The sequence below is a fragment of the Biomphalaria glabrata genome, chromosome 5 (assembly GCF_947242115.1).
Source record: "Biomphalaria glabrata chromosome 5, xgBioGlab47.1, whole genome shotgun sequence".
Taxonomy (NCBI): domain Eukaryota; kingdom Metazoa; phylum Mollusca; class Gastropoda; family Planorbidae; genus Biomphalaria; species Biomphalaria glabrata.
In genome coordinates, this window is record NC_074715.1 from 18,813,833 (window position 1) to 18,831,066 (window position 17,234).

The 17,234-nt window shown below is 35.8% G+C and overlaps 1 protein-coding gene across 1 annotated transcript in view; it reads right to left on the reverse strand.

Annotated features, from left to right (window-relative positions):
- The window catches only part of LOC106078339 (uncharacterized), a 64,993-nt gene extending 53,374 nt beyond the window's left edge, over positions 1-11,619 (reverse strand). The window contains exons 1-5 of the mRNA XM_056028846.1: positions 11,477-11,619; positions 9,421-9,558; positions 4,413-4,574; positions 2,697-2,882; positions 51-266 (exon numbers count right to left, since the gene is read on the reverse strand). Coding sequence (XP_055884821.1) covers positions 51-266; positions 2,697-2,882; positions 4,413-4,574; positions 9,421-9,558; positions 11,477-11,543 — 769 coding nt within the window. The 5' untranslated portion in view covers positions 11,544-11,619. The remainder of the gene's footprint in view (positions 1-50; positions 267-2,696; positions 2,883-4,412; positions 4,575-9,420; positions 9,559-11,476) is intronic.
- Between the last annotated feature and the right edge of the window lie 5,615 nt (positions 11,620-17,234).

Sequence of the window (17,234 nt, forward strand, 5' to 3'; positions counted from 1 at the left end):
AAGCGTGATTAAAAGAAGGAATCGAAAAAAAATCAATAATGTTCAATTACCTGGCCCCTGTCTGTTATATATGACAATTCTGTTAATTAAAGCGGGAGGTCGGAAAACCAATTGCCAGTTTGGATTAGCATCCTTCAAATCTGTGTGTGTACAACTGCCTTTGAAGTAATCACTGTCTGTATTGCCATCTACAGCATTAAAAGACTGGCCTCTATCGTGATATGTAGTACTTTGATTTGTGAAGAGCTTTAGTGCTACGTTCTTACCTGTTTCATTTACATAAGGATATATACATTACATACTTTTTATAGAGTCCTTTTTAATAAAAAAAATATCTGAAGATACAATTTTGACTAAGTTGGGGAAGGAGGGGGCAGTGGAAGCAACCTTATTCCCTTCCACCTCATAGAAATATTATAAATAGTGGGAATTTTTGGGAATAATTACTTACTAATAATTTTTAAAAAATATATGTTTTGATTGTATGTTCTGCCTTCCCCCTTCTGCTGCAATCTTTAAAAACAAAAAGGCCGGGCCCAGTGAAATGAGAATCAAATATAATTTATGTCATCTTTGGTAGTCATAAATAAAAGTCAATATTTATGAAACGTTTTATCATCGAGTGCAAACATTAACAAGGTTACAAAGACAGTTTGTGTGGAAACACAAACTTAAAATCGGCCCCCAAAGTGGTCCACCCAGGCAGGCTTCAATATTTTCAGAAAGAACATCCAAATAAAATTATATCAAAGACAAATGAGAGATAAGGATGGAGAAAGAAAGGTTGACAGATCTTGTGTAGTGCCCCAATGATGCTGCAGATCAAAGGATAGGTGCAAGTGAATGCAAAGTTAGATGTGAACCTGGCCTAATTAGTTCCCGCTTCAGACCTTGTGGTCTATAGGGCAGATGATGTAAAGTTCATCTGTTTTTGTGGCCTACGGTTAACGAGGATGTCATGTAGCCAGCACAACGACCAACCGTCTTTACTTTTCCCCAACTAATGTCAGGTACCCATTAGAGCTGGGTAGACTCAGAGGCGCCCAAGGATTCCGAAGTTGAAAATCCCAGTCTTCGAACCCGGGACCATCGGTTCGGAAGCTAAGCGCATTACCGAGCATCTCCTGGTCTTCACTTAATGTACTTGTTTTGAAAATGCTTTATCTTTTATTCGAATCTGTATACGCACGGTGAGCAATTAAAGTTCAAGAAAATGAAGTTTATAAGATTACTATTTGTTTTAAATTAGGTCTAACTTATAATGCATACTAATTAGCTTTTTCTCTTTAAGAAAACTGCTTGCATAACTGATTTTAAAAATTAGATTTTTCGCTTTCAGTAAAAAAAAAGTAGCCGTTGCATCAGAACTTTGAATGGTCTAAAATATTGTGATGCCGGATTTTCAATATCTTTTCTAGTTTACGAGATCTAAACGGGACGGACGGAGCGTCTTTTCCCCTTTCGGGGGCCGCTATTACGGTTAACGAGCGTGTCATGTAGCCAGCTCAACGACCAACCGCCTTTACTTTTCACCAACTAATGTCAGGTACCCATTAGAGCTGGGTAGACTCAGAGGCGACCAAGGATTCCGAAGTTGAAAATCCCAGTCTTCACCAGGATTCGAACCCGGGACCCTCGGTTCGGAAGCTTTACCAAGCCTTTCCTGGTCTTTACATAATGTAATTGTTTTGAAAATTGCTTAATCTTATAATTGAATTCTCTTACGACATACTTTAAAAAATGTTCAAGAAATTGGAGATTATAAGATTACTATTCGTTCTAAATTAGGTCTAACTTGAAATGCATACTAATTAGCTTTTTCTCTTTAAAAAACTGATTACATAATGTAGCCGTTGCATCAGAACTTTGAATGGTCTAAAATATTGTGATGTCGGATTTTCAATATCTTTTCTAGTTTACGAGATCTAAACGGGACGGACGGACAGACGGACAGAAATTTCGCACAAAACTAATAGCGTCTTTTCCCCTTTCGGGGGCCGCTAAAAATGAAAGCAGCATTTTACGTGGCTGTGCTAACAGGAAAACGAGTCTATACGACCTATATATTTAGCTAGAACTACGCATACAAAATTCATATATGAGATCGATTTAAACTCTTCTTTTCTGTCTCTAAGTCAAAACGTATGCAGTAGTTTTTCTTTTATTCTGAAATGGTTTATCCCTCAGTATTTGTTAGAGATCTGTAGCTGTCACTTTCGAAAGCTATTAGAGTTTAGTATAGTCTTGCATGCTCCAAAAGTCAGGCGATTATTTTATTTCTTTATCATGATCTTTCTTGGACAACCTGTTTCTCAGATACCCCACGATTAGGAGTGGCCTGACACTGAAATATTTCGGGATGAGTAGATTCTGTTGAGAGTTATCTGAAACATAACTTCTGTTTCTGAAGGTTAAAGGTTAGACCAAATGAAGAGGAAGCAACTTCAACAATTTCCCCGTGCATTTTAAATTTAAATGTATTTCATGTATCATGTCTTCAATAACTGCTAATGAAGTATAAATGTAACGGAGGGCTGGATAGATGGGTTAAATTAATTATTAGCCTAAAATATAAAAAGAAATATTTATCATTCTGTTTCTTTTTTTTTTTTTTACATTCCTATCAATCTTTTCATCTATACTTTGTAAATCATGTAAGTAAATCTTATGTGTCTATATTGCCTGGGACATCCTACCTCCACTGATCCAAAGAGAACATATTTGACAACCAGCAACATGTAGTGTTACATATCTCACTCGTATAGTGCTGAAACATTGATAGTCTAAGTATTTTTTGTCCACTTCAATTTTCCTTTTCACTTTACACGTAACATTTTGTTGGTTACTGTTTTGAAATACAACATTTAGACTGTAGTTCTGAGCTGAAATACAACATTTAGACTGTAGTTCTGAGCTGAAATACAACATTTAGACTATAGCTCTCAGCTCAAAATCTACATTTAGAATACATCTCTAAGTTGAAATACATTTGGACTCGCTGAGCTGAAATACTGAATAGGGTGCCGTATTTATTTATTTATGTAATCTTTTTTTTTTATTTCACATTGTCGTTATTAACATTATTTTTTAAAACACCGCATAAAAAGGGAATTATGTAATATTTAAGTAATCTGCGTAATACTACATGTAAAACGACCATCATTTAGATAGAAACTAATTTATACTGACACACACACACACACACACATATATATATATATATATATATATATATATATATATATATATATATATATATATATATATATATATATATATATATATATATATAACTTATAAAACAAAGTGAATAACAAGATTACATGGCAGTGGCGTAATATTTAATGTTAATGAAAAAAAATTCAGACGCTCTTTTTGAGGCCCGGGAGAAATCCCCTAGCTATGTCACTGCGATAGTCAGCAGAACACTTAATCTTAAAGGTTATCAACTTAATACAACTACTAGTAATTTTAAAAAAAATTTAAAGGCTCATTTTCCTTGTGAAGACTTCTACGCCCGTATATATATAAGACTTCTTTCAACAATTTCTTTTAAACATTAAGGCTAAGTGGAAATCAGGAACATGGATTGGATTTAAATAGATTAATCCCCAATGGAATATATAAAAGGTTCTTGTGTCACTTTTTGTGATCTGTGTCTTGTTCAAGGGTGGGTTTGTTGTTAATTGTCTTACTATCAGCATTTAGGATCTAAGAAGTATATTTTTATTTTTAATCTCAGATTGCCAAACTAGGCACAGTTGTTGAAACTTACAGTATTGTAGATGTGAGTATGGTATAGATCTAGTGTCACACGTAGGCCTAAGGTATAAACATATTGTGTGGCCCACCTTGAAATTATTAAATCTTCATCCCACACAGCAATAAAAAAATAAACAACAAACATCAATTAATATTACTACTAGCATTCAAATTGGAGGCACACATCAATGCTTCTCGGTAATGACATTACAACGAACAAGAGGGAATGGTTAAATGAAACTAATGATTTAACTTTTTGTCACCCTGATCGACTCAGTGAAATTTATAATTTAGTTAGGTCATTTTTTTTTCGTATAACAGCTTGATATAACGTATTTACTTGGTAGCTTTAGTTAGATGAGCATTGAAAAAAACTTTAATTTAGATACATCATTATGGAGCATACAAAAATGAAGAGATATTTAGCAGTAGCAAAAAAGGTTTTATTATCAAAAACAAGAAATAATTGCACATACTGTACAGAAAGATTACGACCAATACAATTACACATAATTAAAGGGAGATAAGAATAGTCAGAGTTATATAAAGTTGGAAACTATAATTTATATTCAAATATTTTAACGCGTTAAAAATAGTATTTGAATGTCTAACAAAGAACAAAACATAATCCCTGTCTAACTTTAACTTACAATAGTTGATGACAGCCCGAAGCCAGCTAAAGTAGAACTCCATTTTCAAGTCAACTGTAACGGTTCGTTCGGTAATGCACGTTCTCTCGTTATTGTCTCGCAAGCGAGACAACTCCCCTCCATTGAGTACGAGACTTGCTTGGGCAGAAGTTATCAGGTCTTCTGTATGAATTACACAATGAGAGTATCTATATGTTATAGGCTCAAATATAGCACGTGATACCAAAACAAGCGCCTTTCACTTTATTCTTTAATACAATACAGAACATAAAATCTAGACCTTTCTTGATGCAGATATGAAATGCTTTTTTTTTTTTTTTTTTTTATAAAATTTACATTACCAACAGCAAACATTGATTTCAACGCAGAGTAGGCCTACTCAGGCACCCACCCCCTCATCCCTCATCACGCTGATTTGAATGTCATTAGTTTCAACAAATTGTCTCTCTCCGTAGTTTGCTTTACTGTCTATTTGAAGTCCTTGTTTGAACTGCCAACTTTCTCACTTCTATCTCTAGTACCAGAATATTTGCGATGATATGGAAAAAAAAAAGGAAATGTAAGAATCTGGCAATGTTAGAGGTAAACAGTGATCTCTGTGGGTAAAAACGAGTTGATTATCATACAGAATATATAGTAAAGTGCGAAGTTCGAGCGCATTAAGCCCGCTGGCAGCAATTTTCAAGTTTCGATTTTTATAGCACCGTAACGGTCTGACCTATGAAAAAACTGATGGTATCTCTGAATTCCTCGTCCTTTTTTCTATAAAAATAGATTGGATTTAATGTATCACTAGGCTTAGTTAAAATTAAATACGAAGTCAAAGAGGTGTAGGGTAAGTATCGCCAAGCGTACTTTTCCTCGAGCGGATTTTTCCCCAGTTAGTAAGCTCGATCGGGTTGGTGGAAGGTTCGAGCAGATCAAAGAAAATATATCTAAAAAAATGTTTTAATATTTAATTTTTACTATAAAGTCATTTTCTTTTTACTCCAGCGCAAGAACACCATCCATTGCACCATTTCTCACCCTCCACAACTTCAAATAGTCTCTTTGAGCTGATGAGCCATCAGACTTAAAAATAGCTTTAATCCCATTACCCATTTCCTTCACTACCGGGTAGTAAAAAAGAATAATTCCACACCTCCTGAGTTTGACCTCACCATGAACTTAGCCTTTACAAGGAAAAGGAAATAGGATACACAGAGTCATCATCTCATCTCTGCATGTGGTCCCGTCTGGGGCATAGGCCGCCAACCTGAGATGAACTTCAATTGATGGCAAGGCTGGAAGGATCAGTCCTCTCGTAGAGCCTTGGCGAGAAACTCTGCTGTAAGGCGTAGTGCCTTTAAGCTCCCATACAGGTCAAGTGACTCTGCAGACAAATTACCCCGCAGCTCTCGGAGCTGCGGACACTTTTGCAAGAGATGCGCCACTGTGGACGCCAACCAGCTTCCTCCAGGCGTCTCGGTTCTGAGTGAGTCTCTCCAACCGTCCCCACGTCTTGCCCATCTTCTTGGTATCTGATTTAAAATCGCGGCGCCATGTTTCCTGGACGGTCCTTTCTTTCTCTTTCCTTGCGGATTCCAGGTTAGGGTGGCCTTGTTATGTTGGATGCAGGCTTGCGAAGGGTGCGACCTATTTATCTCCAGCAACCCTGATCGATATCTACTTCAATGGGCTGCTGTTTTGTTCTTTGCCACAGTTCCTCATTCGAGATCTTGTCATAAGAATCCACTTCAAGCAGGTATTGATGAGAGATATCATTAACTGAACGAACACTTGCCCATTGTGAGACAATTAGTTAGTATTATTAGTTTGTATAGAGACGCACGATAGTTGACAGACTTTGAACGCGACATTTAGTGACGTCACGACTTAGCATAGTTCCATGGTTAGGTTAGAGATTATTTATGTAAATAAAGTCAGTTGGTGTTAGGACTTAATAGGGATAACGCGATATAACTCGACTGTGGCCTTTTCAATGTGAAACATCATCTGTATTTGAATAACGGTTTGTACTTAGTCTTTTATGCTTGTTACATGTGTAGGCACTGGCGGATCCAGGGGGGGGGGGGGCGGTAGGGGCGATCGCCCCCCCCACTCGGCCGACCCCCCCCCCCCCCGAAGGGGGGGGCGGACGAACTTTAGTATAGGATTCACACAATTTGTATACGAATTTATTACTTATGTTAAAAATATATACTAATTATTTATATTTCAACCTATTTTTAGATTATTTCGCCCCCCCCTCTAGTATGTTGGCCGATTTGGTGGGGTCGGGAGGGGGCGATGGTATCAATCCCGCCCCCCATACACTTTCGAGTGGGGGGGGCGGTCCAATTTATTAGTAGAAATCACAGCCTGCTAACAAATCAATTAAATATCTATATTCTTGTAACTTGTTATTGATATTTTAACCGATCTTTATATTATGTCGTTCCCTGTTTGCCGATTGGTTGGGGGGGGGGGGACGAATACCTCTTCTGCCCTTCCCACCTAAACTCTTTGAGTGGGGGGGGGGCGGTCCGTTTTTATGGAGAAATAATAGTTTGTGAACAAAATTAGTTGAATTAATATATACATTTTATATTATGTTTCTCCCTTTCTGGTATTTTGGCCGATTCGGTAGGGTGAGGGGGGGGGGGGGGGCGATTGCATGTACTGCCCTCCCCACTCTAGTCCTCTGAGTGCTGGGGGGGGGGGGCGATCCTATTTTTGTGGAGAATCATAGTTTGTGAATAAAATTAGTTGAATATCTATATAATATAAACTACGTATTGATATGTGACCCATTGTATATATGTCGTACCACACTCTAATCTCAAATTGTATCATTAGTAAATTTAAATGAAAAAGGGTTGTACCAGGTGGGAGGGGCGATACATGCAATCGCATTTCCCCCATCGGACAAATCAATACTTTTTCTGTTTGTATTATAGTTAAGAAATTACAAAATTAAAAAAATCTGTCACTAATATAATTTATATATACTATAAATTAAATTCTTATATCGAGTCGCCCCATACCTATTCTTTAATGCCAAATGCAATCTTTAGCAGAAATTAGTAAAGGAGCGAGGATTAATCGTTTTCACTCTACCGCCATTCCCATTTCCAGACAGAGTTTTTGTAATTTCACATGAAGTTATCATAAGTATTTTAAGAAAGACTTTGCATTGGAAAAGTTAGAATTCAAACGAAATTTTTCAGAATAAAAGTCATGATTGAGATGAGTTCTAAACTCAAATAACGTTTTTATAGTCACCTTTTCCCAACCTTTTCAATCTGATATTTTTCTAGCTAAATAAATTTGGGACTATAACTCACAATTTATACTAGAGTTTTCTTGAAAAATATTTATCGAATAAGTTTTTTTTCGGCGGCGATCCTCAAAGCAAAAATCTAAATACGTGGGGTATCCTATCTTTTCAAGGAACAAATCGGTTTTATTTGCAACGTATTATGGGCCTATAAATTCAAATTAGAATATTTTTCAAGTACAACATTATTCGAAAGGTCGTTTTTTAATAGTATGAATAATGAGCTTCAGGTCAGGAGAATGCGTTTCTGCAGTGAAGAATGCAAGAAAACGCTTTTGGCGTCGGGGCTTCGCCCCGAACTTCATTTATGGGTAATGAGTTGTAGATGTCAGGAGAACGCGTTTCTGCAGAGAAGAATGCAAGAAAACGCTTTTGGCGTCGGGGCTTCGCCACTAACTTCATTTATGGGTAATGAGTTGTAGATATCAGGAGAATGCGTTTCTGCAGAGAAGAATGCAAGAAAACGCTTTTGGCGTCGGGGCTTCGCCCCGTACTCCATTGATGAATAATGAGCTGTACTTGTCAGGAGAATGCGTTTCTGCAGTGAAAAAAGCAAGAAAACGCTTTTGGCGTCGGGGCTTCGCCCCGAACTACATTGTGAAGAATGAGCTGCACTAGTCAGGAGAATGCGTATCTGCAGTCAAAAAAGCAAGAAAACGCTTATGGGGTCGGGACTTCGCCCCGAACTCCATTGATGAATAATGAGCTGTACTAGTCAGGAGAATGCGTTTCTGCAGTGAAAAAAGCAAGAAAACGCTTTTGGCGTCGGGGCTTCGCCCCGAACTACATTGTGAAGAATGAGCTGTACTTGTCAGGAGAATGCGTATCTGCAGTCAAAAAAGCAAGAAAACGCTTATGGGGTCGGGGCTTCGCCCCGAACTTCACCAGAGAACCTTATAGCGCTGCCCCAGTTGTTTTGTTTTTCGCCGAAGGTTGAGAAATGCTGCTTTTTTTTATTCTCATATTAATATATATATATATATATATATATATATATATATATATATATATATATATATATATATATATATATATATATATATACATATATATGTGTGTGTGTGTTCGCGCGCGTGTGTGTGTGTGTGTGTGCACGTTTATGCGTAGGGTTAGGGTTTACTGGGCGTTAGTGTTAGGGTTTGGAAAAAAATCGCCCCCCCCACTCCAAAGTTCTGGATCCGCTAGTGTGTGTAGGTCTTGTTACTTGTTAGTTAAGTACATGGAATACACCCGTACAAGAAATCCAGACATCTCCAGAGTAATCTGTCGAGGTCAGACAGCCATTAACAAGGCAAGGCCCGTCACACCATATAACGAAGTGTTGAGTAGGCGTCGTATGAGTTTAGCGGGGTTCGTCCTTGACAAAATGAAACACGCTCCCTAGAGACAACAATTGCATGGAGGTCGAAACAAGGAAAACATAAAACAGGGCCGTCCTTGTAGCCCAAGGCGTCGCACTGTCATCAAAGTCTTAAAAGTAGTGGACATCAGTTGGGAAGAGGTTACACATTTTCTCTGGGATCGATCTCCCTGGAGACAATTGACCACCCTACGCGCCAAGTGACAGGTCTAAATCCAAGTAAGTAAGAAGAAGACAATAATTAACTTATCAAATCAGGAAGACGTGAAGGACTTAGTAAATATTTGAATACATACTATATACAGAGAGAGAGAGAGAGAGAGACTTACGGTATTGACATTTATGACCAAACCAACCAGTTTGACATCCTCCTGGACATTCGCCATTTGAGTGACATGGTAACTGGCAACGACACTTGAATTGGCATGAAGAACCAAACCATCCGACAGCACACGTAGGTGTGTAATCTAAATATAGTATAAAATGTATAAAGACAAAATTTAAAAGAAGCAAAATAAAAAAAAAAGCTTATCTAAGTGTAAGAACCACAGATTCACTGACATGAGTCTCAATAATACACAATAAGTTCCCTTTGGTCTAGAATTGATTACCTAATAGGTTAAAGTTTTTTTTAATTGATTCGTGTATTGTTATCGACTATGAATAATTATGGAATCTGAGATTGGGAAGTGTGAGGAAAAATATGTGCGAAACGTGATAAGGGTATAACTCCACATATACAGCCACATAGCTCAACAAGTAGTATTTATTTCCATTGTTCGATACCAAACAAAATATTTAGTTACCAATAATTTATTGTCGAATTCGTAAATTTTTTATTGATTCATGTTTCATTAGGTACAATAGGCAATTGTGTTAGGCTCCAACTTGATTCGAAAATGGGTGTGGGAGAAATAACGTGTACAAAATTTGTAGCGAAACATCTTTGTCAAGATCTTGAAGGTTAGTATGGGAACGATTACATTGGCCAGCTGAAAAATATATTTCAAAGAATATTTGGGAAGTGTCAAGAATAATTGTAGTACCTGTATCTAGCCTGTTGGCGATAAACAAGGCAAATTTCATTGTAAGGTTTATCGTATCGTAGTTCACTGTTACTATAAATCACATTCTACTGTAAAATAAATCTATACGATTTACACATGCGATTTAATTTGATGTCATTTAATTCAACATTGGATTTTATTTATTGTTCCTATTTGAGGATTGAGTTTGAATGCATTTAACTTCAATAAGCTTCATTTCAAAACTGTGTTGTGTTTCTAAAAAAAACAAAAAACTCCCTGATGTGTGCGTAAGTTTGATGGACAATGACAAATCTAATCATAACAATATCACAGATATATTTTACGGAACACATTTATTTATTATGATGTGACATTATATATCCAAGAAATGTACATTTCAATCATATTTTGTCACTGTTTTTTTTTTAAATGATCAATGTTTTTTTTAAACAAGGATGAGCATTACTTTGTTTTGGATTAAGCCTATTAAAGCTGACGTATTTTAATGTATTTATATATTTAATTAAATTTGAAATGTGCAATAGAATGCACTAGTAAGGCATGGGTTTAATCCTTATTTGTTTTATCTGGCACTATTTGTCAAAATAAAAAGGAACGTTTTGTTTTCTAAACTGGGGGCGCGGTGACCGAGCGGTTAAGCTCTTGGCTTCTGAACCTGAGGTTCAGGATTCGAAACTCGGTGAAGACTGGGATATGGAATTTCTGGATTTTTAGAGCGCACCTAAGTCCAACAAACACTAATGGTTAGCAGACTTTAGTTGGGGAAATTGTAAGCGGGACATCCTGTTCCGTTGTGTATAGAAACAGATGACCTTAACATCAACTGCCTTATGGGAAACGTCGTCGAGAGGCTAAGTGCGCTTGAACTTGGCTTGGCTATCTATGAAGGGGGTCGAGGTTCGATACCCGACTCGGGCAGAGTTGTGTTTACTGAGCGCCTGAAGGCAGCACGGAAAAACTTTCTCCTAGATACCCCCTCCCCCACTGGTCTACAACTGAGATTGGACCAAAGCGCTCTGATCATGCTATAAGCATGAAAGTAGCGCTATATAAAAGCCATACTTTATTTTATTTATTGAGATCGCATGGTCTGAAAGGGGAACTTTACTGTACGTTTTCTAAACAAACTCTTCATAAAGATTTATGGAGCATATACGTTTAAAGAAAGATAAATTGTGTTAATATTCAACTATAATATAATATAATGTTCTAAGTTATACATAAAACAAACGCCAAGATTTTCCTAAGCAAAAAATACTAGAGACGTGACGAAAAAAGAATACCGTAAAGTTGGTAACATTATTTTTTTTAACATAAATAAAAAAGTATAATTTACCTGCTATAAAGATTTGGTGGCCTAAAGTATTAAGAAATAAAAGGCAACAGCAAAAATATTTCATCATGTTGAGCGTTCATTAACATGAGAAGAGAAGTCTTTGTAAAACAGAAACTGAATTATAAGCAATACTTTGTCGTTTGGTGAAGTCTAGAACAAGGAAGTGTATTATAAGGTCATGGTTTGATTTTATCAGTAAGATCACTTTATCCATGGTAACAACTACAAACTAAAATGTTATTTAACCCTGGTTAGGCCAATAATAGAATATGCATCCTCTGTTTGGGACCCCTCAACTCAAGAAAACATAAAGAAACTTAGCTGCAAATAGAGTTGTGAGATTTATTAAAATTAATATTCACATTTAATTCGAGTGAACCTTTAGTAAAATCATTCAATTTAGAGACCTTTCAGGATAGCAGACTCAAAAAGTAAAGCAACACTAATAGATTAAACACTGAACCATAATCTACAAATATAACAAAAATAAAACCTAATAGAATTACTCAGAAAGACAAAAAAAGCCAATTTTTTTTATTCCATATGCTAGGACAAATTTGTACAAATGCTCCTTCTTTCCTAATGATATTAGAGCCAAGAATGGGTTGCCTGAGTCAGCCAGGAAAACCAACGACGTGGGATAAGTTTAAGTCATTGACTAGATTGACAGGGACACGCATACGGCATAATCATCTTTTCTTTTGAAGTAATGTCTGAAATTATAAGATAACTCACTTTATAATCTTATTAGGGTAATATAAAAATGATCATGTAACAAAAAAGTACTTTAATTATTTTTGGTCATGTCCTTTGTTTAATAGGACTTCCTCTTTTAAAACCTACACATTAATTAGCAGTTGTAGATTTTGTTAATTATAGCGAAGAGAAAGAGTGACTTTATAAGATAACGACGTCACCAAGTGTGACCAAGTGGTATGATTATGTGTTTTCAGGTACACACACACACATAATGTTCTTATGTGACTCTGGTATCACTATCAGAATGGCAATAAGCTTACAGACTCTTCCTATTTAAGGTTTAATATATATATATATATATAGATATGTAGGGGGAGTTAGTGGCTGACGGGTTGAGCGCTTAGCTTCCGAACCTGGGATCCTAGGTTCGAATCTCGGTGAAGACTGGGATTTTGAATGTAGGGATTTTTTTCCCACCCATAAGTCCACTCCATTTGACTTAAGTATGGGGAAGTAAAGAAACTTAACAAAAGAAAAAGATAAAACAAATTTTTATTTATTCTCACAAACATTTGATAAATAGATTTTGTTACTATAGATCAAATCATCGTGCGTTGGCTTTATTGTTCTATATATTACGCAATCATCTGCAAATATGTAGAAGAAGAGTGTGCACATTTAGTTATACGCCTAAAATTTTGTTGTTCAATTTAGTTTTGGAACTTGAGACACTCCTTTTGGAAGTCAACCTACCAACTCCTTAAATTTTTTCATCTGATATTCGCTTCACAATATGTGCATAAATACCCCACTAACACATGAAACATACTATAATATATTTAGCTCAGTATTACTTGGCTTTTTCTTGTTGTTGTTTAAAATTGTAGGACACCCAGTAACAACGTATCACACTAGGAAATGGTCAACTAAATCGTTACTAAGGAAACATTATTTAATGGTATGAAACTAATTTGACTTCCTTTTAATAACTTTAACTAGAACATGTTACCTACACCCCAAGACTAAAATAATGGCTTAGCAGTGAACTCTTTTCTAAACAAATTTATTTCTACTGTTTAGTTGGCAACAGTGATCTTTTAATTAAATTTTAGGTTTGAATATTTAGCGTCATAATATCCTAGAAACTTTAAACTTGACAAAAGAACAACAACTTTTTATTTATTCTCACAAACATTTGATAAATACATTTTGTTACAATAGATCAATCTAGAATGAGATTTTGAAAGGTAAAACTCAAGTGTCGAAATGTTACGTTTAAATGTAAGACTAACGTTACAATATAGAGTGGAATGTTAGATTACGCAGATTAACCAATTTAACGAATGCTTTATTATTTAATATTTTTTTAATACAATTCAGATACTATGAGTTCTGTATTTTCTTGAAACTTACAATAAAACATTAATATTACATTGTGATTTATATTAACTACAACACATTCAATTAAAATAAAACGAAGATCAAGAGTCCGCCCCCTCCTTTAAATTTTGTTTCTACCCCATTCATATTGGCCACACTACCACTTCCATTCTCCCTTCGCCATTTATACCTCACTAGCCTTTAAAAAAAAAAAAAAGGGAAATAACTACAATTTTTGCTTCGTTTCCGTTGGTTTGTAGCTGACAAAGGCCCTCTTTGCTAAATTGTTCAGTGTTTATTTTTAGTTCCAGCTTGATTTCCTATCTAAAAATATGTCTATTGTATTTTTCTGTACGGTTGTTCACCCCTGCAGCAAAACCAAAAATCCTTTTATATTTTACTTCTGAGTTACATTATACGAAAATAAAATCATTACTGACACTCAGACATGCTCTAGATCTACCTGATGCATAAGAGCAAACGTGACATTGAAGTGACCACACTATGTCAGCTTACTTTAGTCTTAAATCTGAAAATGAAAATATTTAAAAACTCACTTTCATTTTCCAAGTAATCAAGAGAATTCTTGCAACGCGCATTGTGTAAACAGGATAAGTAAAGTAGGTCATGTTATGCTTTGAACCTAATTCTTATCTCACATGACTATCTCGATGGTCGGTGAAGATAACTCTTATTTTAAACATTATTCCTATTTTTTTAAACGTAATTTTTATTTTATAATATTACCAAGTAGCCAGAGTAGGCTATATATATTCATTCACTCGCTGTAGTTTGAACAGGCGCTACGAGAGGCTTAGCGCGCCGTGTTGGCGACGCCGTTTCGGTCATAGGAATTCTGACATTTTAAAGTAAACATTTTTTGTACGGGAAAATAGGCCTGAATATCGACAAAGAACAAAAAAACCTTTTTTTTTAAAATACGTTTTACTATTTAACGAATAAATAAAAGGAACTAGCGTATGTCCACGTTACATGGACAAGCTCTTCACCCTCCTATTTCAGGGAACTTCAGTTGGAGAACGATTCATTCCAGCCTGCACGTCAAATGTTGGTAATACTTTACAGCTTTGTAAGGTCTGGCCTAAATTGTGGACGAGCATTTAATGCGCAAAGTGATTAAAAAAGGGGGGGGGGGTGGAGGTTTTCAAGAGAGAAAAATGTTTGTAAAATGTTTTCCATGTTTCGGATGTTCCTTCAGAGTTGAAGATAATTACTTCCTAGTCCAAATCTCCCGCAGGATGACGGGGGATGGGAGTGGGAAGGGTTTGAACCCGGGACCATCGATAAATCTGAACGACAGTCCAGCGCGCAAATCGCACGACCAGAAAATATAGGAGTGACTAAGAGAGAGAGAGAGAGAGAAAGACAGAGATGGCTGGAAGTGCAACATTAAAATAAATGAGATCAGATTCCTGCAAAGAAAAAACAAACATATAACCAGGAACAAATCAACGGGCGTAGCCGGTGGTTAATGCTAGTTTCGACAAAATTTAGTGTCCGCATGTCCGTCGCCGGCGGCGCTAAAACGATCTGTGCTCCAAATTATCGTCGTCAAAACCTCCTGCTTGGCGGAACAAATTACCTTCTTACATTCATTTGTTTTATTTTCAACTATTCAAAGTTAAATACAAGAGAAGAAAAATATATTAAGGTTGTTAACATCCGTTGAAATGTTTCTTGTTAATTAATTAATAACTACATAATGAGCTTTGAATTTTGATAAGCGTTGTGTCCGGGTGTCACTTGGTTCAGGAATTGAGGAAAATGAAAATGGATCATTTGTGTCAAAATGTAATAAATAGGTTTTAGATGAAGTAGCCTAGACTATCTATCTATCTGTCTATCTATCTGTCTATCTGTCTATTTATCTATCTGTCTATCTATCTGCCTATCTATCTGTCTATCTATCTATCTGTCTATCTATCTGCCTATCTATCTGTCTATCTATCTATCTGTCTATCTATCTGCCTATCTATCTGTCTATCTATCTGTCTATCTATCTATCTATCTATCTATCTATCTATCTATCTATCTATCTATCTATCTATCTATCTATCTATATGTCTATCTATCTATCTATCTATCTATCTATCTGTCTATCTATCTATCTATCTATTCGTTATATGATAAAGATGATCTACTGTTTAGTATAATCTGTCCTCGTCTTTACAGTTTATATAAAAACAACTTTATAATAGAAAGATGTTCACTTCTCATGACTGAATCTAATGTACGCGATAGAAATAAATTGAGTTTAGCATTGGCTGCAAAAGATCACGATGGAGAATATATAAATATTATAGGCCTACTAATTTAAATATTTTATATATATATATATAATGTCGTGTCATTCTTGTAATATATGTATTTTAATCTTTTTTTAAAAAAACCCTATTAAAAAGCAATAATTTATGAAAACTAAATAATATGTTAATGTCAGTTAAAGACAGAAAATATTATTCTCTTTAGTCCGCATTCTTGTGAACCAGCACTTCAAGTATGAGAAGAATATTGTGTATTGCGCACTTTGCAATATGGTCTTAAAGCTGTCCACAAAAGGATTTCATTCAAACCCTGATTGCCAACATTTCCTGTCGACCAGTAAACTGTTTTAGTAGGCCTACTTTATCGTATTTTTCACTATTCAAGTCAGAACTTCGTTTAAACTGAAACCAGGAATCTAGAATGCTGATCTCAAAAACGGCTCTAATACTTTTCCAATAAATTTAACTGTTGATGTATATTATACTTATGTGATCATCCTACTAGATAACACTTCCATTACATCTTCAGTTTTAAAGAAATGAGGGGAGAGAACTCTCGCAATGAGGCACAGTGTAATTATCTCAGAAAATAGAACGTGCCATGATTTTAATCTCAACGTAAAGTGTCCTTAATTTGTGAAGATGAACCCTTGTGCTAATCTAAAGGCCCCTAATCTCAACGTAAAGTGTCCTTGTATTGTGAAGATGACCCTTGTGCTAATCTAAAGGCCCCTAATCTCAACGTAAAGTGTCCTTGTATTGTGAAGATGACCCTTGTGCTAATCTAAAGGCCCCTAATCTCAACGTAAAGTGTCCTTGTATTGTGAAGATGACCCTTGTGCTAATCTAAGGCCCCTAATCTCAACGTAAAGTGTCCTTGTATTGTGAAGATGACCCTTGTGCTAATCTAAAGACCCCTAATCTCAACGTAAAATGTCCTTGATTTGTGAAGATGAACCCTTGTGCTAATCTAAAGGCCCCTAATCTCAACATAAAGTATCCTTGTTTTGTGAAGATGACCTTGTGCTAATCTAAAGGCCAGGATGGCTGCCTGGTCGTGCGCTTTGCGCGCTGGGCTGTCGTTCAGATTTATCGATCGTCCAGGGTTCAAACCCTGCCCGCTCCCATGCCCCGTCGTCCTGCGGGAGATTTGGACTAGGAAGTAATTATCTTCAACTCTGAATGAACATCCAAAACATGTTAAACATTTTACAAACATTCTACAAAAACATTTACAAAACATTCCTTTTTTTTTTTTAATTATAATTATTTTTAAACGCATTACTTCGTAAATTTCTCTAAAAAAAAGAAAAAGATTATTCATACACTTGCTCTTAGTAACACTCATTTAAACACATTACATTCCAGTCACAAATTTAGAAACTCCCTTTCTT